The sequence below is a fragment of the Notothenia rossii genome (assembly GCF_949606895.1).
Source record: "Notothenia rossii genome assembly, chromosome: 2".
Taxonomy (NCBI): Eukaryota; Metazoa; Chordata; class Actinopteri; order Perciformes; family Nototheniidae; genus Notothenia; species Notothenia rossii.
In genome coordinates this window covers 46,047,000-46,074,839 of record NC_136904.1, presented here as the reverse complement: position 1 = coordinate 46,074,839, position 27,840 = coordinate 46,047,000, and the positions used below count along the sequence as shown (strand labels likewise).

Genomic DNA, 27,840 nt, shown 5'->3' with positions numbered 1-27,840 from the left:
AGGAGTGGCTGGATCAAGTTAGCTACCTAGCTAGTAGCTAGCACGTTAGTTAGCATTACAGACTTGTCATTTTTATTAGCCTTAATATGGAGTAACATTAAATAAACCAAAATGTTAAACTGTAAGAGTAGTAGTCATATTTCGTGAACCCTTTGAAGAGTACTGTCACCGGTGTGGTCATTCTATATAATACACAATTTAAGCCCGGGGGAGAAATGCTAACACTAACGCTAGCATCGGCGATCGCCGATCTTTCATGCTATCTGCACAAATGGTTGACATTAAACATTAAAAAGACCAGGCAGTTCAGAGAGAATCAAAGGAAGAGGGCCGTTCTCAAACGTGAGGATGCTTGCTTGGTAGCACATGTCTTCGAGTCACTTCCTTCAGAAGCGAGGCAAGAATCCTTCGTGGCAATCAGAAAACGAAGGCTATCAAGTGTGCAGGTGTGCGTCATATGAGAAGCCCCGCTTATATTTTCCGCCACAGATTTGGGGAAATTGGTTCGTGCGGAAAGCATTGTGAGGATTTGAAGGACGCTAAGTCTACCCATGTGCAGCCTCGAAATTACCCCCAAACCAAGGACGCGGCCTCTGTGGAATTCCAAGTATACTGGAGATTGGAACAGTCCTGCCCTGCCTGCCTGCCTTCCTTTGATTCTCTCTGAACTGCCTGATCTTTTTAATGTGTAATGTCAACCATTTGTGCAGATAGCGTGAAGTAGAAAAGATCGGCGATCGCCGATGCTAGCGTTAGCATTTCTCCCACAGGCTTAAATTGTGTATTATAGAATGATCACACCGGTGTGACAGTACTCTTCAAAGGGTTCACGAAATATGACCACCACTCTTACTGTTTAGACCCTACAGAAAAACGTGGGCAAAAAATCCTTGATTATGCGATTAAACATGCAGGGTTTTATGTGATTTTATGCGGTGAAATTGTGGGAAGTTGCGAAATATGCGGAAAGTTGCGAAAAAGAATAGATTTTTTTTTAAATATTGGGCTGTCTTATTTATTCTCTCTCATACACAACCTGCCACTAACGTTAAACCCCTTTCCTATTAAATTAAACACATTCAATGTTTATTGTTTGTAAAAGCAATGGGGCTATTTTAATCACACTCTCTCTCTCACACACACACACACAAACACACTTCTCCGCCTCATTCTGTTTTCATTTACTCGTTCGTTATCTGACCAGCTTCAATCTTGTAGGCTACTCACTTCGTTTCTTGTAGCCCTCGAAAGAGGTTGATGCCTCGGTGAACGTGAGTTGTTTGGCTTTCTTGTCCGCAGCAGCAGAAAGCATTTTCGAATATTTGAATGAATCAAAGTGGGTCGTCACCGTCGATTTTCTCTAAGACGTAAGCTCCAACACACAGTTGCACGGGGTGCAGAATAGTTTCCCCCCACTTTCGTGAAAGACATCGGGGTACTGCTTTGCCCGGTCTTTAGCAGAAATGTCCGTCGTGTGAGTTCCACACGTTCACTCTACGGTGTTGTTTACCTTCTGTGATGCGCGAGCTGATGACGTCACGTCATCATCATCACTACTTCACGTCAAGACGAGTTATCTTTTTTTTCCCTCAACTTTGTGTGGAAAAATGTGGGGATTATGCGGCCTTTTGATAAATATGCGGCCTTTTAAAAATCTGCGCCATTTTGCTGATTATGCTGTAAATTCTGCGATCGCAGGATCGCTTTTTTCTGGAGGGTCTAACTGTTTAACATGTTGGGTTACTTGATGTTACTTCACGTTAAGGCTAATAAAAACGACAAGGCTGTAATGCTAACTAACGTGCTAGCTAGGTAGCTAACTTGATGGAGCCACTCCTGGTCCTTTAATCAGACGGGAAGCGAAAGAACGAGGAAGACCCATTGCTTGTATGATAACAACCTGGTACTAAGCACACAGGCATCTTGTTAAAGTTATCTTATCTTAGCCAGATTTAATCAATATGGCGCTGATCTTAGCTATCTTAGTGGAGGGAAACAATTGTGACATCACTTACGCGACTCTGGGATTTGTAGTCTTTCTAGTTGCGTATTTTTCATAGTCTCATATTTCAACAGTTTTACGATAAACTGTGACTTTTTTGACATCGAAATGATTTTTTAAGATTGACAAACATATGTGTAATTCATGGCACAATTCAGACGGGATCGAGAGATACGTTTTCTCTCTTCATTGACTTCAATGCATAATTTTTCCGAAATAACGTCCCATGGACCGGAAGTAGATGGGCGTGACTTTGCCACTCTATAGTGTCATATAGAGAGGTGAAGTCCCTCCCCTTTTTTGTGTGAAGCCGCTCTGTGAACTACATCTCCCGTCTCGCACCACACACCAAGACGGCCGTCACGTTAGCACATTTCACTTCTTTCTTTCAGAATGAGGCGAAAAGTATTAAAAGAGGTTAAAATCACTACAAGTCTGGGCATGTTGAGGGCTGTACATACACAAAAGGGGAGTTAGTCGGTTCCGTAAGAGCCAGCATGTGGACCGGGATTCTGGGACTTGTAGTCTTTCTAGTTGCGTATTTTTCATAGTCTTATATTTCAACAGCTTTACGACAAACTGTGACTTTTTTGACATGGAAATTATTATTTAAGATTGACACATATCATATGTGTAATTCGTGGCAGAATTCAAACGGGATCAAAAGATAATCTTTCTCTCTCCATTGACTTCAAAACAAACTTTTTCCGAATAAGGTCCCATGAGTCCCACCGGAAGGGGAGGGACTTCGCCTCTCAATGGCGCTGGTGTCATCCATGCATCATATACCCATAATATACTTTACATCATACTGTATATTAGGTATAAGTTATGAATCACTATGCCAATTTATTTTGTATTAATTGACTACTTTCGAATTGCACAGAAGAATATTTTGTGACTTTGATATTGTCATGTATTTTTAAGATGCATTGCATTCACAAAACTGTACTGTGTGTAGTTGAGACCAAGTCTGAGAAAAGTGGGCGAAGCGGGTACATTGGCCCCCTCACTTCATGCCATCGGTCCGAGTGCTGTTGCCCTTAAACTCTTGTGATCATATAGCAATGGCCAGAAGTAGAGTATATTTTCAGAGGAGGCAGGAACCTGTCTGCGCAGCACCCTTTCACCATGCGCAGTCCGCGCGCAGCATTGTCCCTCGTTGGCACTCGCACGTTAACGCATGCGTAATAGTTACAGAGATATTCGGCGCTGAAAAGGAAGGAGCCTACTTTTGTAGTGGTGTTCAACCAAAGCAGTATTAGCTAGGGGAACAGCAGTGTCCACTAAAACAGCGTCTACTTAGTTCCTTTGCTTTCGAGCATCGTGACAAAGTGCAGAGGGTAGAACATGGCGGATAAAGAGGGTAGGTTTACTAGAACTACATACGGCGGCCCGTTTTCCTCGTGCACCGCTTTGTGTTAGCGGCACGGCCGTTTAACTCTGCTATGGATGCTAGCATCATATGCTAGCTTAGTGAAGCCCCATCAGCAGGAGTGTCGATGCTTTGAGCATGTCTTTGTGCTGTTTTCGGTTCTGTGTTTTAAAAATAAGCTCATCAGTAATATGCTCTGTTAACTCAGTCCAATGGCCCAGACAGGAAGGAATTCCATTGAAAGTGTGTGCATGTTGTGACGCTGCCCCAGCCCCCCCACCTACACACACCGTGACGTCAGTGGGTGGTAGCGAGCTGTAAAAGTTATGAAGGGAAAATGGTTAATAATATAGAGTAACCACCCTATCAGCTATTTTTTTATTGACATTGTTATCAAACTTCTGTCACATATCAGCGTTAACATGTAAGTAAGATAGCATGAATAGTTTTAAATAGACCCTGATGTAACCATAGCCTGTATCCCCTGCGCATCTCCCGGACTGAACCTCGTTTCTCCATCAGCACCAGAATGCTTATACTATGTAACCCTAGCCTGTGTGTGCTTAATACACAGCACATCAATCTCCTGATTATAAATACACACTAGTTGCCTCTGTTTGCTGTACCTGACTCTCATACCATGTTGTTCTATTAGTGTATGACGATGCAGTGGAAGAAAGGGTCATCAATGAAGAGTACAAGATCTGGAAAAAAAACACACCCTTCCTGTACGACCTGGTGATGACCCATGCGCTGGAGTGGCCTAGTCTTACCGTCCAGTGGCTCCCAGATGTCACCAGGTATTTACATTTTCCCCAATCATACTGATCCTAAGACGTGGTTTGAACACTAACAGCAGTGTCAACAAGTGTCGTGTCAATCTACTTATTATGGCCTGTGTCCTCCGGCCCGCTGTCCTAGCTGTAGTAGCTCTGCACCTGCATAACTCAACATGGTTACGGAGCTAAGGGTTCTCCTTTTCAATGTTTTTCTTCAACATCCAGTTCTGGTGGTCCTCTCCTGGGTTTGCTAACAACACAACTGCATCAAAGTCAACATCTTTGGTTGGACAGACACAACCCATTATTGACATTTTTACTATCGGAACTCTAACAGTCCAGGCTTGTCTGTGAGACCTTTAAAGTATCACATTTGAATGGTGTACAAATAAAAAGCCTCTTATGTTGAACTGAAAGGGAAGCTATCTTTGTTACAAAGTACAGATCTAAAGCCTCTTCTGTTTGGCTCTCTGCAGGCCCGAGGGGAAAGACTATGCCGTTCACAGGCTGGTTCTGGGGACCCACACATCAGATGAGCAGAACCACCTTGTGATTGCCAGTGTGCAGGTACCAAACGATGACGCCCAGTTTGATGCCTCGCACTACGACAGCGAAAAAGGAGGTAGTTACACCAGGAGTCACATCTGAATAGTTGCTTGTTAAACTAATAACCATTTGTAAGGTCAAGAGTGTAGGTGTGCATTTTTCATACAAATGGACAATGTTATATTAGTATTTACATTCAATGATTGACTCAAAAAACTGTTTGTTAGGCCTCATGCATTTCCCAGGAACTGGTTTAAACACTGTGTAGCTCAGAGCTTTGATGAAGTGAGGGAAGTAATAATGGGTCATGTTTCATTCAATGGTTTGTGCTGACACTGTTATTCTGTCTTCCAGCAGGTATGTTGATGGGTGCCCTGCTGTTGGGGGGTGGGGGGGGTGTGACTGAAGGCTCACTGCTCTGTTGGTGGAAGTGTTAGTATGTTAGTCTGGCTTCCGAATAATCTTAAGGTACATTTTACATTTCCTTACACACAAAACCGGTCTAGCATACATTTCAAAAATAAAGGGGTAGAATCTTAGTTTTTTTATTTGTTTGGGAGTCTCTCCTTTTTCATCTTAAGTCCTGCTTTCAAATGGTACCTGGGCACCGCTGCCCTAAGCTTTGCCCAAATACACATATCGGGTTTCTGTCATCTGGAAATACAGATTTTGGCAAGCATGTTGTTCCTTGTAGTGTAGTCTACTGGCCTCAGTAGCACTTAGAAACACTTACTCTGCCAGCATGATATAAAATACAGAGATGCTTTAACTGGGATTTAATGGCCAAAAACAACTCATTGTTTGTTTGTTTGTTTGTTTGCTGTGGCCAATACCAATATGGTAGTTGCTAATGTGCATAATACAAAAGCAAAAGGTTTTTATTTGAGATAATGGCCTGTATAATATTGACAAGCATGTGGCTTAGAAAAACCATTCAAAATGGTTGACTAATGAACTGTTTCCCGGCAGATTTGGTTGCACTTGTGAATAAAACCAAGAGACATATAGGCACACATCAAAAAGAGAGAACAGGAGAGAAATGCAGTGAGACTAAAATCCTGAAAGATGTCGAGACCAGGCTCCACATCATAGCACGCAATTTCCGCTCACAACAATAATTGATCATGTATGGGCTAATAAAAGATCAGCCCCACTAATATGAAATAACTGACCAAGCAAGGGTCAATGATTTCTTGGGGGTGTCTGGTGTCAATGGACCTGCTTCGGGTGTACTAAAGTCTTATTGGATCTCTTATCAGAATTCGGTGGCTTTGGTTCTGTAAGTGGGAAGATTGAGATTGAAATCAAGATCAACCATGAGGGGGAGGTGAACAGAGCGCGCTACATGCCACAGAATCACTGCATCATCGCCACCAAGACCCCCACCTCTGACGTTCTGGTGTTCGACTACAATAAGCACCCAGCTAAGCCAGGTGAGATCCCTGCTGTGCTCGTATACTGATGACTGAGTGCATGAGAATGCACATGACTCCAGGTAATCACACACCCTGAAGGTAAACACAGTCCTGCTTTGTGCCTTTCAGATCCCAGTGGGGAGTGCAGTCCTGACTTAAGGCTGAAAGGTCACCAGAAAGAAGGGTACGGCCTTTCCTGGAACCCAAACCTCAGCGGCAACCTACTCAGTGCCTCTGATGACCATGTGAGTGTACAACTGAAAGATGCCTTTTTAGCCCTGGTTCTTTACTGCAGAGAAGAGGCTGTTCCAGAACGAATCCCCCTTAGACGCATCACATTTAGGCTACCAAAACTACCATTTGGATGTTGCACTGTTCCATGCCATAACTTCATTTCAATTCCAATTCATTGTGCAGCCCTATTACGCACACAACAAATGGAAGCACTCAAGTAAAATTCAAGTACTTCAATACTATACTAGTGTACTGTACTCAAGTAAATATACTTGGTTATTTTCCTCGTCTTGGCTGTGTTTTAGCCTTTGCTGTATTCAAGACAGCAGTATTCATCCAAATGTTTGAAGCTTCATGGACTTATGTACTCAAAGGGAAGGAGGCTGCCTTCATACTAGAACTCCTTGTTTCTGTTACTTCATTCAATCCAATAAACCAAATATAACTTGACATAGCTGTATTATTGACACACAGCTCCACTTCACATCATTCACTGTAGTTTGCCACATGTTGCCATATATTCATTGCCCTAAGTGTTTTCGTTTTTTTGTTGCTTTTAAGGTTCTTTGTATATTTACATTTGTGTGTAAATACCTAAATAGTTTCTTAAAAATACCTATTTTCCTTGTATGTGTAAACATACCTGGCAATGAACTTGATTGTGTTCTTCATCTTCTGGACAGAGAGAAATGTGCTCCACAGTGACTCACTGTCGCTTCTAGAGGAGCACTTGGTGTCACAGGATGAGCTGCTGCTGCCACCTGCTGCGCATTCTCATTTCAGGAGTGATTTCTGCCCCATGGACATCTTTCATATATCATCAAAACTGTAGCCCCTTCACATTCTGTTCATCATGTTAGTTCATTTGTTGAAATGTCGTTGATTTACCAATACTAGCTATATTGTTCAGATAGCACTTTTTGAAGAGGAAGATAGAAACAGTGTGTGACTAAAAGCAGCTCACAAGTACACCTGTTTAGTGCTGTAAGGATAGGCGCAGTGAGGGGCTGAGTGAAAGTCAGACGTTTGAAATGAAGCTGTACCGTTTACAACAAACTCAGTCAGCGAACACGTCTCCCACCAATCTGGATCAGTTGTTACAAGTTGACATTGCCTGCTATAATTGCCAGCCTGTTGAAACGCAACCATGCCACTGGGAATATGAGACTATCAGAATTGAAAACCACTTGTTTAGCAGGGATTCTATCATCCGACTCTTTAGTGTAAGTTGCGATGACGGATGTTGGTATGAACAGTGATAACAAGGGGTAAAATAACTGACTGTGCTCCCCATTTTGTTACTCTGCAGACCATCTGTCTCTGGGACATAGGGGCGGGCACAAAGGAAGGGAAGATCGTGGATGCCAAGACCATCTTCACCGGTCACACAGCCGTGGTGGAGGATGTCTCCTGGCACCTGCTCCACGAATCCCTGTTTGGCTCTGTGGCTGACGACCAGAAACTCATGATGTAAGTGTGAATGCTGAATGTGCACTTTGTGGCCTGGTTCTGCTCAAAGTTTGATTTCATCGTTTTGTGCCTCTGACTCTTGAACCCTGCACCAGATGGGACACTCGGTCCAGCACCACGTCCAAAGCCAGCCACGCAGTGGACGCTCACACTGCTGAGGTCAACTGTCTGAGCTTCAACCCCTACAGTGAGTTCATCCTGGCTACTGGCTCCGCTGATAAGGTACAGGAGAAAACAATGGACTCTGAACTCAAATAAGTTGAATAAATGTGACTGAATATTTCATGCTAAGCTTGTTTTGTATTTCAGACTGTGGCACTGTGGGATCTGAGGAACCTCAAACTGAAGCTCCACTCCTTCGAGTCCCATAAAGATGAAATCTTCCAGGTAAGAACTTCAAAGCTTCAAAATGTTTTGTATTTGTTAGAAAGAAGGTGTCATTAATATAGAAAACACAACTAGGTTAAGTTATGATAAGCTGTCAATTCAATAGTCATAGTCTAAATGTATGTAATCACAACAGACCAAAGTCAGGGATTGGAAACGTGCTCCAGCTAGCTTGTGCTATGGATAACAATGTAAATGCAATCCTGACAGCTAGTGAGCACGAGAACTAGAGGCTCCTGTTCCTGCTTTGAACCAGGCCATGGTGCTGAGATGAAGTCTAACACTAAGATATAATCTACTTCATTTTGTTGACACAAGCGCGCTGTACATTTACTGTTAGGCTTTATCTTTTGATACCAGAACAGTCTGATACCCATCTGATGGACAGATGTCTGTGGCAGTCCACAGAAACGGTGCTTCTGATCCCAAACAAGCAGACCCCCCCCCCCTCGTTTGTGTGAATTTATGGAACACAATCCCAAAGTGTTCATAGTTTGAAACGGTTTTGTGAGTGTCCATGCATGTACACCTCCATCACTCCGAGGTGCAGTCACTGAGTGTGTGTCCCCTCAGGTACAATGGTCTCCTCACAACGAGACCATCCTGGCCTCCAGTGGCACCGACCGACGCCTCAACGTCTGGGACCTCAGGTAAAAACATACCCATAATCCATTTCTTTAAATGTACATGCAATTGTTTTGGACAGTTTTAACTAAATATTCAATAAGCACTCTGCTCTCTGGCAGGGCCACATGCTGATCATGGATGCTTCATTCTTTCCCTGACAGCTTTCTGACCATGAATAGGGCATTTAACGCAGGAAAAGAGCAGTCAATGCTCTGAAGTTTCTAATGGACACTCGAAATGAAGTGGGCATTTCTGTATTCAATTTAGCAATGTCACTATTTGAGCCCCCCAGCTGATTTATCATGTATCAGTCTACCTCTAATTCTGACTTGTCTGTTCCCTAACATCACATGCACGTTGATGCTAATGTTTACTTTACATTTGATAATATAGAGCGTATATTCAATCGCACAGGGTTAATACTGCAGGGTATTTAAGTTGTTAACCTGTTAAACCCTGAGCCTGTTTTTCAGGTCTCAGGCTCGACAATGACATTCCCAGAACAAATGACCATATCTTCCCTTCTAAAAGGGTTACATTAATAATCTTTTTTCTCAAAGCAAGGTTACATCTGTGAGTTGGATGTAGAAGTGTCAGAATCAATATAGATGTTTTTATTTTAAAGTAAATGCAGATTGAACACAGTAAAAAAATGTAAATGATTGTGTCCGTCCAAAAAATAAAAATTACTTATAGTGAAAACCACCCTTGAATGATGGGTTAATAGACTAAAAGCTTCAGGAATCCAAACTACAACATATAAGTACCCTGTATCAAGATTGATGCAAAACAAGTGAAATTTGATCTTTTTAGAGAGATTTAGCAACAAAAAAAACACTTCTGGGGTCATTTGGGTGGATTTGACCTATTTCTGGCCCCCCTTGCTTGATTTTGCTGATTGAAATCTCTTTCTAACCGTCAGAGCCAATGGAATCGAGGGGAACTCCCACATGCTCCTTATAGAGTGGCGAAGTCCCTCCCCTTCCGGTGGACCTCCATCAGACCTTATTTCGGAAACATTATGTATTGAAGTCAATGGAGAGAGAAGGATTATCTTTCGATCCCGTTTGGATTGTGCCACGAATTACACATATGATGTTTGTCAATTTAAAAGATAATTTTGCAAGTAAAAAAAAAGAAAAATGTGTCGTAATACTGTGAAGTAACACATTTGTTTGTGTGAAACGCTCAATGAACTACATCTCTGGTCTCGCATAACAACACATGTCACCAAGATGGCCGTCACTACTGTCCTGTCAACAAAACGATTGACTACCCTCACTATCACCACAATGAAACACGTCCAGAAGAATGTCATGCAAAGCTGCCTGCCTTCCTTTGATTCTCTCTGAACTGCCTGGTCTTTTTAATGTTTAATGTCAACCATTTGTGCAGATGGCGTGAAGTATAAAAGATTGCAGATGCTAATGTGGCGTTAGCATTTCTCCCCCGGGCTTAAATTGTGTATTATAGAATGATCACACCGGTGTGACAGTACTCTTCAAAGGGTTCACGAAATATGACTACTACTCTTACTGTTTAACAATTTGGGTTACTTAATGTTACTTCATGTTAAGGCTAATAAAAAAGACAAGGCTGTAATGCTAACTAACGTGCTAGCTACTCGCTAGGTAGCTAACTTGATCCAGCCACTCCTGGTCCTTTCGTCAGACGGGAAGCGAAAGAACGAGCAAGACCCATTGCTGGTATGATAACAACCTGGTACTAAGCACACAGGCATCTTGTTAAAGTTATCTTATCTTAGATCTTAGCTATCTCTTAGTGGAGGAAAACAATGGTGACATCACTTAATCGACTCTGGGATTTGTAGTCTTTCTAGTTGCATATTTTTCATAGTCTTATATTTCAACAGTATTACGACAAACTGTGACTTTTTTGACATGGAAATTATCTTTCAAGATTGACAAACATCAAATGTGTAATTCATGGCACAATTCAAACAGGATCGAAAGATAAGTTTTCTTTCTCCATTGACTTCAATACATAATTTTTCCGAAATAAGGTCCTATGGATCGGAAGTAGATGGGCGTGACTTCGCCACTCTATTTGGTAATGTGTGTGTGTGTGTGAGACTGCCGCATAGCCAAAGCCGGAAGCTGTGATAATTCTGGTGGCTACCATTAGCAGCTAACTTTTACTCCGATTTTTACATAAAAATGGAATTATGGATTATTTCATTTAATTTAATTTCAAACCTTTATTTATACAGATGCATCCCATTGAGATCATTGATCTCTTTTTCAAGGGAGACCTGCTCAAGTAGTTCCACATGAAACATAAAAACATAAATAGAACAACAAAAGGACATCATACAGCATCATTTACATAATTATCCACATAAACAGGTACCAATAGCTTCCGATTGAGTAGCATCCAACCAAGCTATTATAAATAAAAACAATTATTACACAGAAACATTATTAACCTATGGATTAACCGATTCAGCCGCGTTTTTTCTCGTTTTAATGCCATTGAACAAGTCTTTTGATCAGATTGACAGCTACTGTGAGACGATCTCCCGTAAAAGCTCCGTAAAGGTATGTGTTGTGATGTCTGTGTTTGCTTCCCCTGTCTCGAGTTCGGATCACTCAGTGATGATATATATACCTAAATGATCTGTGGAACCTCAGCTTTAATCGGATATCTTGTATGTGCAGCTACGATAAGTAATAAGGGTATCTTTTATCTTGAGTTCTGTGCCAAAGTGCGTTAGCATTTTTCGCTCAGGGGTCATTTAGATGCTTCTTATGAGACTTGTGTTTTGTTTTGGTAAAAATGGTTTGTATCGTCAGTTAGCTGAGATTATTCCCGTTAATCTGGTATAACACATTAATAGGTTCTTAAATATTAAGATCCCCTGAGACAGTGTCGTGAAAAAAAAAAAGGACCCGCCGAGGGGGACCTTGGGGCTTAACAGGTTAACATATTGCTGTAATGATATGCTTAATACAACAACAAATAGCTTTTAATAATGGTGACTAGCGCTGCAAGATATATCGTGTCCTGACGATAAGCGTGTGGACGTGCGATTTAAACAAAAAAAAAGTACTTTTTTTTTGTTGGGATTATTAAGTAGGCAAATTAACTCCAACACGTCATGTTACAATTCTTTTCGCTGCTTGCTACAAAAGGAACACTTGCGCGGCTCTCATGTCAGGGGTACTTGAGTGAGTGACATGCAGGCTCTGCATGCACAGCAAACCACCAATCACAATCAAATCTCCAAAGCAAACGGACCCGGTGATTAAAGGTAAAAACACTGAATAAAGTAGTTTCATGTGTTTCTCCAGGGCAGTTCGGCGCGGCTAGCTCAGCTTGTTGCTCTGAAAACTTAAGATCCAGACGTCCGTGGCTAAAATCCTTCATCCGTTTAAATATAGTTAAAAAAAAGACCAATTGTATAGCATTAAAGTTCAAGAAAGGATGGTTTGCGGAAGAAAAACGGTCTTTTCTTCAATTCCTTTATGTTTTCATATCGCAATATATATTTCGCAGGGGAGGGGTGGCTAATCGCAATGTCAGTTTTTTCCAATATCGTGCAGCCCTAATGGGGACCAACACTCTGATGTTAAAGAGGAAAAAACACACTTTACATGCTATACATGCTGTTGTGTCAATTACACCTTTTGATCACTTTTCTTTCATCTAGTAAAATCGGAGAGGAGCAGTCGGCAGAAGATGCTGAGGACGGCCCCCCCGAGCTGTTGGTGAGTGGTGCTCTGAAATGACTTTTGAACACACACAGCAGGGTGTGAGGTGACGATGATAATGTCTTTGATATTCGCATGATCACATGAGAGGTGTGTTGGGTTTGGACAGGTCACAGTCCCGCTTGCCTGTTTACCTCTGGCTCTAATTTCCTCCATCAGTTCATCCACGGGGGCCACACGGCCAAGATCTCTGACTTCACCTGGAACCCCAATGAACCCTGGGTGATCTGCTCCGTGTCCGAGGACAACATCATGCAAGTCTGGCAGATGGTGAATACAGCCGCCGTTCACACTTCGGCTTCCTGATGAGATATTTTATGGTTAGAGTGTTGGTTAACCCTAGTGTTGTAGTCGAGTCAGTCCTCATTCCCTGTGCTCGAGTCCAAGTCTGAATCACCCAAGGAGAGTCAGAGTCGGGGGTGTTTCTCTGCACATCTTTAGACTGAGAATAATGGGGGCGCGTGGTATGGGAACTCGCCTCACAGCTGCTCGAGACTATATCTCTATGTCGGGTCGTTAATGTCCAACTCCGGGTCCATCAGTGCGCGAGTCCGAGTGCAGGTCTCTAGTACTCCCGAGTCTGATAAATACCCCACTGATGGATGTTGAAGCTTTTGTGTTAAAAGCAACAACACAGTTTGTTTGCCACAGAGATTACATTCTGCAATACTCCAACCTCTCATAGCTTTTTGTGGTGGGAGCCCTGATGATGCTAACCATTACTGTACCCCTCCACAAGTAGGATCAGGGGTTCTGATGTTTCTCTTATTGAACACCGTCAGATGTGTGCTTTGTCTCTTTACAGTTTGTACATTAATGTGTGACAAAGCCGCTGTAAAGAAGAGTTATAGATTGTTTAACCGTAACACATTCAGAATTCAGTCCAAAAGGTAAACATGCCTGGCTTTGTTCTTCACTGATATATAGATTTGAATTTGCGTCCTCCCTCTCTTCTCCTCTCCAGGCCGAGAACATCTACAACGACGAGGAGCCAGACAACACCCCCGCTTCAGAGCTGGAGGCTCAGGGATCATAACCCAGCTTGGTGTCCCTCCATCAAGCCCCCCCCACCTTCCATTCCCTGAGCTCCACACCCAGCCCGTCGTTTCCCTCTCTGACTTCAAGTGAAAAATGAAAAGTGTACTCCCTCCACTCTAAATGAACAAAGTATAGAGTTAGAGACAGCCTGGACTGTGGCTCTGCAGCCGTGAACAGCAGGAGGAGGTTCTGCCTGTGGAGGTGCTAGTGCCTCCACAGTTCAGGGAGCAGAAGCCCCTGTTGTTAAGGTCGGATCAGCCTATTGGGCTCGTGCAAAAACAACATGAAATCAAGAACATCTCTAGCTAGTAGGCTGCCCTTAAGACACAGATATGTTCTGAAACCTGGACAGTAGAAGACTGAACTGAAACGGATCCACATCTGTCCAGAGTGAACACCGTTAAAAGCCAACCATGGTCATGTCCAGGAGAGCTTCCTTTTCAAACTGATTTCTCCACGTATAGCTGTTATTCCTCTTCCATCATCTTCTTAAGTGGCTGTTCTTTGAAGAAGAGGCTGTGTTCCTCTTCACAGGGTACATAGGCTCCTCAGTTTGGTAGGGTGAAGGCTGTGGGACTAAATTAGTGCACTTGAGGGAAACGGACATATTTTTGCTTTTCCTCTTTTTGTTGTTACATAATGTGAAATTGTTCTTTGTTTCATGCACCACAAATTGCAATAAAACTTTTATAACTTTTCAAAGAGAAGTTTCTCATTTGTGAATTTTGAGTTTCTTTAAAGGTGGGGTATGCAATTTATTTCAGAAACACTTGTTATATTTCATGGAATGCTCTCAACATCCTGTCCTTTGTCAAAAAATCAATCTGTGGAAGCCGTAGCGCTGTAAAAAGCACGCCCAATCACCTGAGCCTGCCCGGCTAAAGTAACTGGATGGCCTACCTGCCTGTCAGCCTTCCATCTGTGCACAAACTTATCTCGTGCCCTCATTGGTCATGTGCGCGTTCACGTGTGTTGGAGGAGGGGCTCTGTAAGTTAGTGGCAGATTTTTTCCAGTTGTGTGTTTTCAAATTCTAGCGCACTCGAGCTGGTTTCTCCAAAATTACCTACCCCACCTTTAATGTTTTGAAATGAAACCTTCTTTACCATGGCGGTAAATGCATGGAAACTCCCATGTGCCTAACTCTTACATCCAGGAAATAATTATTCAGGAGATAAATCCAAATTCTACAAAATGTTTATTGAAAATCAAGACAGGACTTTAAGAACATTGTACAATCAAAGAGGGGGTGTGGGCAAATCTCTTTTTGTCCCCCAACAGAAATAGAGCTCTCCAAAGTTGTGTTGACTCGTCCTCCTTTTCAGCCTCACCTGCAGAGGTAGATTCTGACATTACCTGAGTCAGTCTGCGGCAACGCCAAAGCAAGAGCAAATGATTCAATTGGACTGAAAAGTCTTCCCCCATCCTACACCCCTACACTAATTACACAAACCACCTTGGTTTTTAAATCCACACAATGGGGGGAAGTAGGGGTGGGGGGGTCAGATAATAATCAATGGGACTGCAAGGCAACATCTCAGAGCAAACTACACACAGTGACTTATGCCTTTTTTCTCGTTTAAGGAAGATTATGGTGGAGCAAAAACCTGATTCTCACTGACTCTACAACTCCAAAAGGAGACACTGTATGAAGTGATGGTTAGGAAACCACACATTCAAATGGAGGTGCATGATATCATGAAGAGGAAGAAAATGGCCACATTCCTGGATCATTCCATCCACAATAAAAGAGTGTGATACTCAATGGAGATGGAGCAGGTAAGAGGGTTATCAGATAGACGTACTGAAGGACCTGTTACAGCACAGAGCTGCTTTGAGATGTATTGCCTTGGTAGGGGATCAAACATGATCTTCCACATGATCAACTGTATTTGACCTGCCAGAGGACACATGATGGCACCTTTCTGTACAGCCTGCTGAGCTGACCATATGGAAATCAAATGAGTTTCTTCCATCAAAAAAAATCTCTTTATAGTGCTTTAGTTGTTTCTTCAGTAGGCATCACACCAACAACAACATATGTCTTCTTCTGTATCATACGTTTGAGTTCCCCACATCCCCCATGTTAGCCTACATCTTCCCTTATGACAAAACATTTGTTTTACAATCATTTAACTAGCCAACTAAATATATATGGGGAAACCAGGAGAATCTAGAATACAAATAAAATAAAGAAAAATAAATCTAACCCCATGAATTTGCTTTACAGGCCCAACCCCTCACCTACACACAGGCCTAAAGGCGGGTCAGTCCTGGGGGTAGGGTGGCTGTGCAGGCTGGCTGCTAGGTGGAGCAGCAGCAGTGGTTGTGTGAGTAGCAGCCGGTGTGTGGTCCAGTTCAGGGGATCTGGGAGCCTCGTGGATGCCCTCTGTCTCCAGCCCCTGTGCCTCCCCTCCCCACCCCCCCTCTTCCTCGTCAGCCTCCTCACTGACGAAGGGCTCCCTTGGCAGGGCTTCGGGGGCCTGTGAGGTCTCCGTGGTCTCGGGGGCCTGTGTGGTCTCCGTGGTCTCGGGGGCCTGTGTGGTCTCCGTGGTCTCGGGGGCCTGTGTGGTCTCTGGGGTCAGCGTGGTCTCTGTGGTCTCTGGGGTCAGCGTGGTCTCCGTGGTCTCGGGGGCCTGTGTGGTCTCGGGGGCCTGTGTGGTCTCCGTGGTCTCGGGGGTCTGCGTGGTGTCCGGTGTGTCCTGCAGGAGGCTCAGCTGGTTGTTCAGGTCGTTCCTCTCCTTCTGCAGCGCTCTGCACAGCCGCTCCAGCAGCTCCAGCTTCCCCTGCAGCGCTTTGAAGTGTCCGTCACGCAGAGTTTTCTACAACACAACAGCATGTCCATCACACAGGGTATCAAACAGCAGCTTCAACACGTGAGGGACGCTCAGTGTGAGGCGGTGTCTCTATATAGAGGAGTAGAAGCTAGCAGGTGGAGCCTCACGTGTTCGGATATTACTTTAGACAATTTGGAAAAGAGGACATCGAGAAAGGTTCATATTTCCATTATACACACAATTCCCTTCTCTAGAGAAAAGGGGAGAATATGACTGAACCCAATAAATGAGTTTAATTAGAAGCAATGATTCTGGATTCATTGGAAAAAAAATAGTAATTTCTGTATTTGAAGAAGAGGTTAGAAATATTCTTATTGGCTAAGAAGATGTGTGTGTGTTCTAGCACATCACTCCCTAATTAAATCATCTTACATGTGTGTGTGTAAAAGATTAGACGTACTGGATAGAACATGATAATCAGTGAGCTTGAGAAGTGTTGTAACACTTGTTTGGACAGAGCCAGGCTAGCCGGTTCCCCCTGCTGCTTTATGCTAGGCTAGGCTGTCCCTGGTTCTGTCCCTAACTCAGAGATGTGACTGATCTGCAGCCTCTAATCTCACTCACACACAGCCTGAGATATTTCCCAATCATTGGTATCTTTTCGTTGTCCTTACTACTCCCACTCAACCCAAATCAGAGAGCGTGATGAGTCACCTCCTCAGCCATCTGCAGCAGAGCCTGGTTGTTGCTCTCCCATTTGGTCCTCCACTGTGTCGTCTCCTTCTCCAGCTTCTTGATCTTCTTGGTCATCTGGAGAGAAAGCCATACAGTTAACAGCTGTGAAAGCAGCGGGACCCAAACTCTAGCCAACAGGAAGTGTGTCACCTTCTCCATCTCTTGTCTGAAGGTGGTGAAGACTTCGTTGCTTTTAGCCAGAGTGCTCTGAAACTCCTCAAACTTATCCATGTACAGGGAGAGCTAAGAGAGGAGAGCAGAAAGAACACATGTCAGACTTTGAGCTGGGTTCACACCAGTATATTCCCCCTGGATGTGGTGTGTGTGTGTGTGTGTGTGTGTGTGTGTGTGTGTGTGTGTGTGTGTGTGTGTGTGTACCTGTTGTTTGAGCTGGGTTTCCTGCTCCTTCATCAACTCACACTTGCGTCTGGACTCTGTGGCGTCTTGCAGCAGCTGAAGCACCACAGCACAGTCAGTTCATGATCCTAAATACTTTGTGACACCAGTGATTGAAGCTACCTGCTATGTATTTGCTATGAAGGGTGCAGCCTCAGAAAGAGAAGAGAAACAGAAGAACTCACAAAGTCTCTCTCCCTCTGCTGCTTGTCCTCCACCTCTCTCATCATCTCCGTGATTCTCTGCAGCTTGGCGTCCATCAGCTGCTGCTGCAGCTCCTTGTGCTTGAACACCTTGTCTATGTGCTGTCGGGGGGGAATTATTCAAAATGTAAATGTCACCAGTTTATCTTTTAGCTATTTATACAGAACACAAACCCCAGCCCTAACTCTTAAGAATATGTGCTCCTGATTTACTTTTGTTTCTATTTTTGCCAGCATTGCATTGTCTTCACTATTCGAAATGGGGGGAGCTAGGAGGAGCTTGGCTCCCCCGAAGAGGGAGGGAGCTCCCCTGAAGGCCGACTTTGAGATAAATAGGGGGAGCCCAAAACAATCGTGCATATTTGTGTCACACAGATTAGAAATGTTGAGTTTCTGTAAATAAAAGTTCTTGAAATAAATAATAGTTATTGTTCATTACAGTTTCTGAATATTTGTTTTATATTTGTGAATATGTCTGGGTGTTGCCATCTGTACGTGGCGGCGCTGCATTCTTTACGCTACTTACGTTGCTACTGTTACGGCAGGCGATGCTTTGATATTTTCATACTGATATTTTTTTAACTCTGGCTTTGTAATAAAAAATATGGCGAAACGAAAACAGCCAAGCCTCGCAGCTTTTGGATTCACAAGCAAAGAAGCGAAGGAGTCTAAAAATGACAACGTGAACGGAACAACTTTTAGTTGGCCGGCTGTAAGCGGCGTTAGGGTCGAGTTTGACAGCTCAACACCGAGGGAGAGGTCTGCCGATGCGGAGCGTGAAGAGGCTTTAACAACGGCCACAGCCGCCGGCGCCACCTGCGCTAGCGAACCTGACGATGCCCATGACCTGCCTTTTAACTGGACACAGAACATATGGAGTGAGTGGAATGAAAGTTATCCATGGCTTTTCAAAAAAAATGTGGATGTGAGATTTGCAAAGAGGCACAAAGTATACTGATCTCCCTGCCGCTCGCAGAAAGAAATCCACCTTTGTGCACCATTCACCAGAATGGATTCAGGGAAAAGTCAGCTGTGATCAACAGAATAACCTGCGGAAAAAGATTTATAAGCACTAAGAGCCAGGCACACGAAAAAGAGATCAAGATTTCGGAGTTGAGAAAAAAGATGTCCTACCAAACAAGGTAGGCCTATTGGCAATCAATACTGATCTAATACAGGGCACATATACATCTTTCAGGTCTGCCTATATGATTGCCAACAAAATAAAGAAATAGGGCTCCCCCGAAAGCAAATGGGTAATTCGAACACTGATTGTCTTCTTGCCCTGTGGTTTAGTGTAATGGCCGACATGTTTAAGGTTTAAGCATATTTTAATTTCTGCTTTGAATTAAATTCCACATGCAAACCAACTCAAAAAGGCGTTTTCACACGGCAGTACTTTTTCCACAGAGGTTCATGAGAACTCTTTAGTTCTCATGAACTAAGTTCTAAGTTAACTAAGTTCAGATCACGTTCACACCGGAATAAATCTCTGAGGGAGGATTAGGCAAATGAAGCCGCTGACGTCACTTCTTCTTCTTCTGCTGCTGCTGCTGCTTTGGGTTTACTGGCCGGGGTTTTCACGGCGTATACTGCCACCCAAAGTCCCCGGCCGGAAGTCCTCGGAGTAGGGAACAACCGAGTAAATCATCAGAACGCCGACACCTCCTCATCTCCACCGCTCCCATGTTTTCTTTTGTGTTGCCATAAGTTAGTCTCTCTGCGTTTGTGCGCTGGGCTAATGCTAATGCTAATGCGAGGATAATAAAATGGCAGCTTCACAAAACTTTGTTGGAGTTTTACGGGGCGTGGTTTGCATTCCGCCCAGCCAATCAGACATAGGAACCTTTTTCTCCCACGAAAGTCTGGGACGGAAAAGGGGGTAAAAAAGGCTCTGATTAACTCATTTTAGTTCAGGTCCTTTTTGGTGTGAACGCGACATTTCGGAACTATATCGGAACTAAAGGGGGAAAAGTACTGCGATGTGAACGTGGCTAAAGTTAGCAGAGAAGAGGCTCCCACATTGGGACTGAGCTGTTTTAGAGGCAGGAGTAGCACTCGTACCTCTTCTCTGAGCTCATACTGCTCGATGAGCTTTTTTAGCTTCTCAGCCAAATCCATGTTCTCCTGCCTCAGCTTGGTGTTGTGGGAGCTGTGCTGCTCCATCTGCACCTCGATGTCGCTCAGCGTCATCTGGAAGTGCAGCATGGCCTCCTTCCTCTGCTCCTCATACTCCCTGGACCGCTGGGCGTTCTCGTCCTGCAGGGGACAGAGAGTGAAGGGACATGGTATTGGATTCTGATATCTTTTTTCTTTTCAATATCTCTGTAAAGCCACTTTGAGCACCAACATTCAAATATCATCCATACCATTAAACAAACACCACATTCCTGCAGTGCTTCCTCCTGCATGTGAGCAGTAAACTCTGTTTGGCTGCAGCCTGGATAAACACATCTTCAGCTTCCTGACATTTAAACGCTATGAGTTATTAGGCAAATCTCTTTTAGAAATAGTTATTTTCAACTCTACGTTCAAGCAAGAGGTGAACAATGAACGTGACGATAATAACTGTAAAATGATGACAGCGTTTGCTGAGTTGGGTGGGGTTCCTGAAGCTATTTGTTTTATTTACCATGTTTGAATGGGACTGATATGAACAGTAGTAGATGTATTGCATAACTTGGAACTTAAATTCCAACCTTTAACCTAATGTAATAATATAGATTTATTGATGTCCATGTTTATAAGGCCTGCATGAGACACGGCGATAAGAACACACGGGACAACGTATCCAAATGTGCTTTTAGCAGTCCATTTATGAACATATTGTAGTTTCAACATCAGTACCATCTGCGAGACCTTCATAACTACATCCCCCAGTGTCAGAACAGTCGGATCTGCCCAGCACTTTGGTTGTCTTTTCCAAAGTCCTGTTGAATTCCCCTTCAGTACTTCAATGAACCGCATCACTATGCTAGCCTATTGGAGCGCAGTGCAGACAGAAGATGGCGGCAGACGAGTGGGTGCAGCAGGCTACCTTCAGGGTCTTGTTGTGTCTCTGCAGCTCCCTGCAGAGGCTCTCCAGCTTGCTGCGGGCCAGGATGGCCTTGCTGTGCTCCCCCTGCAGGTGGATCTTCTCCTTCACTATCTGAGACTGTTTCTTCTGCACCACTTTAAGACGCTTCTGCTGGCAGCGGCTCTCCTCCAACTGAACACAGGAAACATCAAAAGGATTGCATCATTATAAAAAAACTCACATATTCTGTGCGTATACATGTGCTTATCAGGAGTACCTACCAACCATCAAAGGTGAAATACAACCCCCAGTCAGTACATGTGCCCACCTTCCTATGTCAGGCCGATTAGAAAAGAATGAAACCAACTTTGCTAAAGAGCAGGGAATTGCTCTGCAAATAATAAGTGCAACACGGGCTTCCCCAGACTGAGGTGAACACATCAATACACACAGTAGTACCAACATTATATTTTTGGTGTTTTTCTTTTAAATAGTTTCTAGTAGAGACCCAAAAAGCCCCCTAAAAAAACCCTCTTGAAAGAATTGTTATGTACTAAGGAAATAAATACACTGAACTATTTCATTTCGTTTAACCGTTGTGTCTCATTAGTGGTAAGCAAAGAAGGCTAGTGAACTTCAACAAAACTTTATCACCAGAGAAATATGTCAATTTAAAAGCTGCAGAGCGGTCTTTCATTCTTAGTACAGGACAATGTAGAACCTGATATTGTTGGAATATTAGATATCCTGTCAGTGTTTCCCCTAGGATGGAGTCATAGCAGCGGTGCTAAGGCACGTGGGCCCAGCATAATGTGAGCGCGGAGCGCATGGAAGTTTTTAGTGTGTGCGCGTGCGAAGTGCGCCCCGCCAATTTGTTTCTATGTCTCAGCACAAGAAAGGCTCTTGAGGCCTAGTACCAGGGCCGGTTCTAGACAATTTGCTGCCCTAGGTGAGTTTTTATATATAAAGAATACTTGAAAAATCTCTACAAAAGACAAAGACACTACAAAAACAGTAACTTATTGACATCGGTAATATATGTCAAAATGGCTTCAAATGTATTCAGTATTGTATGAACATGTTTGAATTGGGGGGTGGACGTCAAATCCTCTAGGGCAGGGGTGTCAAACTCAATTTCAACTCGGGCCACATTAGCATCATGGTTGCAGGGCCAGTTTTATATATAAGACTGTATAAGAATAAATATATACATATTTAATATATATAAAATAATGTATTATATTACATTATTGCCTTTGCATTGGATTATTATCGGATAGGGTAATAACTTCATAATTAACTACGTCTGAAAGAAGTCTAGGGCAAACAATTGCAAGTCTCTTCAGTGCGCATGTTACAAAATGATTTAAAAACAAAAGCCAAATTCTGGAAAAACAAAACAAAAATAAGTGCAATTTTGGAAAAAAAAGTAACATTTTGGAGAAAAAAAGTCAAATTCCGAGAAAAATGTCAAATTTGAGATGCATTGTGGGACATGTAGTTTATGGGCAATGTGCATCTGTAAAGCGGCATGTAACCGTATAATAAACATATTATATTCTTTGCAAGCTCTTGTGGGGCCACATGAAATGAAGTCCGGGCCGGATTTGGCCCCCGGGCCTTGAGTTTGACACCCCTGCTCTAGGGGGGTCCGGGGGTATGCCCCCCCGGGAAGATGTTTTTGAACATTTTAAAGTAAAATGCTTCAATCTGGTGCACTATGAGCACACAATTACTAGAGACCTGATCTAGGGGGTACAACTCTAAAAACACCCATATGAAAAAGATCGGTTTGCAATAATCAAATAAGTATATGAACATAACCAATAACCTACCATAGCCAAAAAAATAATAATTGTAGCTTATTTTATTTTTGTCGTTCATTCATATCTTATTTTACCTAGTTAACATTGATTTATTTATGCATATTTTTGTATCTCTCCAACTTTAAACGATATTTTTGATTACTGTCCTATAGTATACATTGGAATGATTTCAAACCTGTTTTTATTTATCCTAATAATTATAAAGGAGGGCCTTGGAAATATGTGTATACATAATTTGTGGTTAAAACGTTTGAGACCCACTGAGATAACTTAGACTAAAATTAACTATCTAAACACTCAGAGAGTCCTTTACCTCACTGAGCCTCTCAGTCTGACAGGAGAGCTCTCCTCCACCCTGGTTGTAGAAACATCTACTTCTTATATCCGTTAGCGCAGCTAGCACCAGATTCTAATAACAACAGCGCCGGTACCGGTGCGCCCTCTCTCTCTCTCTCTCTCTCTCCCTCGCTCGCTCGCTCCCACGCTCGCACTTTGGCTGTGAGCTGCGGGCGCCTGATAAGCCAACATCCCCCACTTTCATCACTTACAGCGCCCATCGTAAAGGGCAAATGAAAAGTGTAACCGGGGGGAAAAGGGTGTTACATTTACTGAATTATGAATGTTGTTACATCAAGGCCGAAAATTAGGATGAGCGCCAACGGTCAAAAATGTTTTTTCCCTCCCAGAGCTACCAGCGCAGCCTGTGTCGCCTATGCCAAAAATCGGCCCTGCCTAGTACATACAGTGGCAATGTCTCAAGATTTAGCAAAAATACACCTTTATTGAACATACAGTAACACAAATACTACAAATCCACATAAACAATCAAAAAAGATTTTTTTGTTTTTGGGTACCTGGCTGGCGCCCCCTAGCAGCGGCGCTGCGCCGCCGCTATTTGTATATAGGGGAAACACTGCCTGTTCAAATGCACATCTTCAGCTCACCAGGTCTGCATACTTCTTGCACAAAGCAGCTAGTTTCTCCTCAGGAGTGGCGAGGGAATTCAGGGCCTGCATCAGAAGAACAACCTCCTTCCCTGCAACGCAAACCAAAAACAGAATCACACAAGCTGAATGAACCGGAAGTTTAGCTTGCGCAGCCCTGGATACATCTCATTCAACCACAATATAAGCTGCAACATCAAAGAGTGAAAAGGTCTGGACACTGTCCGAACGCCCGCTTACATTTCTGGATGCTGTAAGACAACTGCTAAATCAGCAATACATAGAGAATAGCTTTCATATGATGAACACTAATTAATGAATAAATATAATAATAATAATTTATGTAAATACTGCAACAATATGTTTTCCTCCAAACTTTCCACAAATATCTCAATAATACAGTAGTGTATTGTATATATATAATCTGAGTGTTAAAGTAATGGCTGTGTAAGGGATAATGCAGCGAGCCGGTCACTAATGCGCAGTAACCCTGACGGAGGGACTAGGATCCCAACACCAAGGGGGGGGTTCAATCGGCCCGAAGGGGTTCTCTTCCCATTAATGACCAGCCCACTGAGTCTCATGCAGTTTACTAGACAACTGTATAAACCAACAACATGTCCATGTCCACAATACAAATATCCAAGTGCAAGCAATACAAATTATTGTTTTGCTTACGCTTGGAAATAAAAGGTCCTTTCGACTGTAGAGCAACGGCTGAAACTGCGGCAACTTTCTAAGTAGACTGTTCACATGTTCTTTTCTGTCTTTAAACATTGCCACAGTCTGTCGTCTTCTTCTGGGGACACTTTAGCCCTCATCAATGCAAAGGTTATGCCGTCCACAAATATAAAGATGAATATTCAAATGAATTAATTTAGTTTTCTGATGGAGGAAAACTATAAACGTTTGGTTAAATTGTCTGGACTTCTTTCTGTGGATTGATACGACTGCACTTGGTCCCTTTGGTTAGTGCTTCCTCAGTAACAGCCTGCTTTTGATAAAGAGCAAACTTCTGAAAGTCCACATTAACCAATCAGAATTGAGTATTTAACTAAGCTTTGTATTAATAAGTGATACATTAATTCCAGTGAGTATTGTGGGTCTGATTTAGTATGTATGTAGTATGTGAATTTTATATATTTAAATAAAAAAAAATATATACATATACTTTTATAATAAGACAAAGTCCACTCTCTATAATAAACTCTATGTCCCACACACTGCAGTGTTCCTACCAAACGCCTTGTCCTCCCCGCTCTTCAGGTCTCCCCCGGGGTCCAGCTCCGTCTCTCCCAGGTCGCTGGGGCTGTCCTCTCTGCCTGGAGTCTCCCCCCTCTCCTCCTCAGCACAGCACAGGCCCAAACCAAAGGCTGCTGCCGCCGCCACCTCCTCCTCCTCCTCCTGACACACACACACACACACACACACACACACACACACACACACACACACACACACACACACACACACACACACACACACACACACACACACACACACACACACACACACACACACACACACACTTTTTTTTTCTTCTTTTAAATGATTACACATTTGTATTTTAAATGTTTAAATACTTAACTGTAGGTTTTTGATGAACAAAAAACACATTTGTAAAAAAGGATGGTTTTGGAGAGAATAACCAAACCCATGTATTGAAAGAGCAATGGTGCTAAAAATATGACAAGCTATTTTTAGAGAAACAGTTGTATCTAATCCAGTGCAATTTACAGGGTATTTCAAACAAAACTGTTACTTGACAGTATCATCAAGGGCATGAAAAAAAAGAGAGAAGAAGACCTCTCGTAAAGCAGGGGGTAATAGTGCTTACCTGACATGGGCTGTCCAGATCGGGGGGAGAGTCACTGCCCCCCACTATTCTTCTGGTCCCCACATCGAGCTCACAAACTCCCGTTGATTCCATTAGTCCTGATGACAAGCTAGGTAAAGCAGAATAATAATAAATGATAATAATAATAATAATAATAATAAATCAGGTAAAGCAGAATTGTTTGAAAATATGAATTTAATGACAGCATGGCCATAAATAAGGTGGTGAGGATTAGGGCCGGCTCATTTCATTTTCATTTATTAAAAAATATCTTTCCATTACTCAATTCAAAAGGGGCTTTATTGGCATGGTAGTTTCAGGTAACAGTGTTGCCAAAGCATGTTAGTGAGTGTGAAGGCTAAACATCACAGAAAAGGCACATGACTCGATTGCTAGGGTTTAACCACAGAAAATGATGAACTATATCTTTATTGTAGTTGTTAATATTAGCCAGAATTTGACATTGAAAACTTAATAACAGCATCCTCGCAGCTCAATCTGATCATCTTTGAGTACTTTCCCAATACAGACAACGCAGTGTGTTATTAATTGTATTACCTGGTTTGTTGACAGGGACAATGGACAGACTAACTGTCCCAGATTAAGCTACATGTTTACACGGGATCAAATCTGAGCTGTTGTTCTACAGGCTGATGTTCTACAGGCGTACAGCATCAGGGGTAGGGAAATAGCACATGACAGCGATACAATTTCAAAAGTACAACCTCTCTGAAACTGGGCTTAACTTTTGTTCCATGCAACAGTGGACATTTAGTTTAGCGGTGCAACAAGACCAGACAGCAAAAGTCAACCACGTGTGGTTTGGAGCAGACTGCCTCTGCCACCCGGCATCCCTCAGCAGTAATGTGAATTACCCTTTGATTGTAAGGTATAAGCGGGTCTCCCAACCACACATCATATAAGTTATGCAGATGCCCCCTACAACCACGCCGACTGAGTCATGCCTACACAATACAACGTTTACTGTTCACGTTAGCTTAGCAGCGTCGCACAAACTGTCACATTAAATGTGACACAAAACACAGTCAGTGTAGCTAATTCACTTTGTCGTGTGTTAGATTGCACTGTGTAAACTGATACAAATGAACAATGTTAAACTTCACGAGCCTGTCAAACCCAACATATCAGATATTAGTGAACGCCACAGGTAAAACGGACTGTAAACTGAACAGATACACAACGGGTCGTTTGACATCAGAACAAACTGACCCCACACAGAGCACCTGAGACCGACTGCTGTCCCAGCTACTAGACGTGTTGCTCACTTAATATACATACAACTTTGGGATTACGGCCTTCTTATAATTTAACGATGAGTCAACTCAAGATAACGTAACATATTTAACAAAAGGATACTTAACGGGGGTTCCGATGATCCCGGGAAGTAACGTAAGATAACGTTAACCAACTCCAAAAACTTTTGAATAAAGATAAAAACGAGTTTAATTGCTGAGTCAAATTGAAAGATACACCATTCTACACATAAATGCGTTTAAATTGATAGAGTTAAAGCAATGTGCTGTATAAAATCAGCGATGCAGCCGTAAACCTGAGAGATGTTAAAGGGAGTCTGGTGTGACGTCCCATCGGTCAGCGCGTACGGTTCCTGGTTATGATAGCTAGCTATCGTTCGTTAGCTCTACGCACAGCAAGCCTTTCACCTGAAATAAACTGCCGTTAACATATGAAGTTTGAGGGTGAAGCGTAAATCCCTCTTAACACCAGGTATTCGGGGAAAGGGTACATCACAATTATAATGTAAGCTTACAAGTTTGCTACTGTTAGCCGAGCTAATGCTAATCTTGTGCTAAAAGCTAGTTGGTGGCTAGTCCTGATGGTTAACACTGAAAGTGAACTTTACTTTAGCAAATATCAAATGTGGGATGGAGAATACACAAGTCACAATTTCCGGCTGATAGTCACCGCTAATATACACCTTTTGAAGTTATATAGAAAAAAGCAAATACTGTGCTAAAAAAGCTAGAGCGTTTTTACCTGTGTTTTTACACTGGATGGAAGCAGGACACTGTCAGATAACTAGTAAACTTCCGGTTAAATCTTTTCAAACTACAGCACTAGTCGAACTCGTGCAAAGAACATATTATAATCTAGTATAACAACTCAGTTCTCTATAAAATGCGTGGCAACCTATGGTGGCAACACACGTTTGTTTAAATGTTTATCAGGAAATAAAGAAGATGTTAATGTCACTAGTTATTATGTAGGATTATTATAATAATCATACCATAATCGTTTTTGCTACTCTGGTATGTGAAGTAAATATCCAATTTGTTCATCTAATACTATGAATAATATTGATGAATTTCACAGCAAATACACTTTTAGGCTTTTAGTTTGAAGGAAGTATACTCTTAGTTCCGGTAGTAATCTGACTACCTTGATGCAGCTGAAGTCAAAATCAAAAGCAAAAATCTAATGTATCTGATGTATACATACACTGAACAAAAATATAAATGCAACAC

General features: G+C 42.7%; 3 protein-coding genes across 8 annotated transcripts in view; 2 read left to right on the top strand and 1 right to left on the bottom strand.

Annotated features, from left to right (window-relative positions):
* Positions 1-4,155, top strand: part of hdgfl3 (HDGF like 3) — a 25,923-nt gene extending 21,768 nt beyond the window's left edge. The window contains exon 7 of the mRNA XM_079664456.1: positions 4,033-4,155. The gene's annotated coding sequence lies outside the window, so the exon portion shown is untranslated. The remainder of the gene's footprint in view (positions 1-4,032) is intronic.
* Positions 3,148-14,311, top strand: rbbp7 (RB binding protein 7, chromatin remodeling factor). The gene is made up of 12 exons (XM_079664455.1): positions 3,148-3,368; positions 4,033-4,177; positions 4,633-4,778; positions 5,962-6,135; positions 6,247-6,362; positions 7,661-7,821; positions 7,917-8,043; positions 8,131-8,208; positions 8,782-8,858; positions 12,506-12,563; positions 12,726-12,836; positions 13,531-14,311. Exons 1-12 carry the CDS (start codon positions 3,353-3,355, stop codon positions 13,600-13,602), a joined length of 1,281 nt encoding a protein of 426 aa, XP_079520581.1. The 5' UTR covers positions 3,148-3,352; the 3' UTR covers positions 13,603-14,311.
* A 470-nt stretch (positions 14,312-14,781) lies between these two features.
* On the bottom strand, positions 14,782-27,475 carry txlng (taxilin gamma). Of its 6 annotated transcripts, none has more exons than XM_079664449.1 (11): positions 27,353-27,475; positions 25,337-25,445; positions 24,738-24,903; positions 23,500-23,591; positions 20,751-20,921; positions 19,778-19,972; positions 17,696-17,815; positions 17,493-17,567; positions 17,265-17,357; positions 17,094-17,189; positions 14,782-16,424 (listed from the first exon to the last, which is right to left on the bottom strand). In XM_079664449.1, exons 2-11 carry the CDS (start codon positions 25,427-25,429, stop codon positions 15,870-15,872), a joined length of 1,656 nt encoding a protein of 551 aa, XP_079520575.1. In that variant the 5' UTR covers positions 25,430-25,445; positions 27,353-27,475; the 3' UTR covers positions 14,782-15,869. The 6 variants fall into 6 exon arrangements, with proteins under 6 accessions (XP_079520575.1, XP_079520578.1, XP_079520579.1 ...); XM_079664452.1 differs by having other exon boundaries at positions 24,738-24,897; XM_079664453.1 differs by lacking the exon at positions 27,353-27,475 and adding an exon at positions 27,219-27,241 and having other exon boundaries at positions 24,738-24,897.
* Between the last annotated feature and the right edge of the window lie 365 nt (positions 27,476-27,840).

Excerpts from the sequence above, each read along its gene's own strand:
- rbbp7 (XM_079664455.1), top strand. Across the intron at positions 7,822-7,916 it reads GACGACCAGAAACTCATGAT|ATGGGACACTCGGTCCAGCA; the intron begins GTAAGTGTGAAT and ends ACCCTGCACCAG. Across the intron at positions 12,564-12,725 it reads ACGGCCCCCCCGAGCTGTTG|TTCATCCACGGGGGCCACAC; the intron begins GTGAGTGGTGCT and ends TTCCTCCATCAG.
- txlng (XM_079664449.1), bottom strand. The coding sequence starts at position 25,429 with ATGGAATCAACGGGAGTTTGTGAGCTCGATGTGGGGACCAGAAGAATA. Across the intron at positions 20,922-23,499 it reads GCAAGAAGTATGCAGACCTG|TTGGAGGAGAGCCGCTGCCA; the intron begins GTGAGCTGAAGA and ends TCCTGTGTTCAG. Across the intron at positions 17,816-19,777 it reads AGTATGAGCTCAGAGAAGAG|CACATAGACAAGGTGTTCAA; the intron begins GTACGAGTGCTA and ends CCCCCCCGACAG.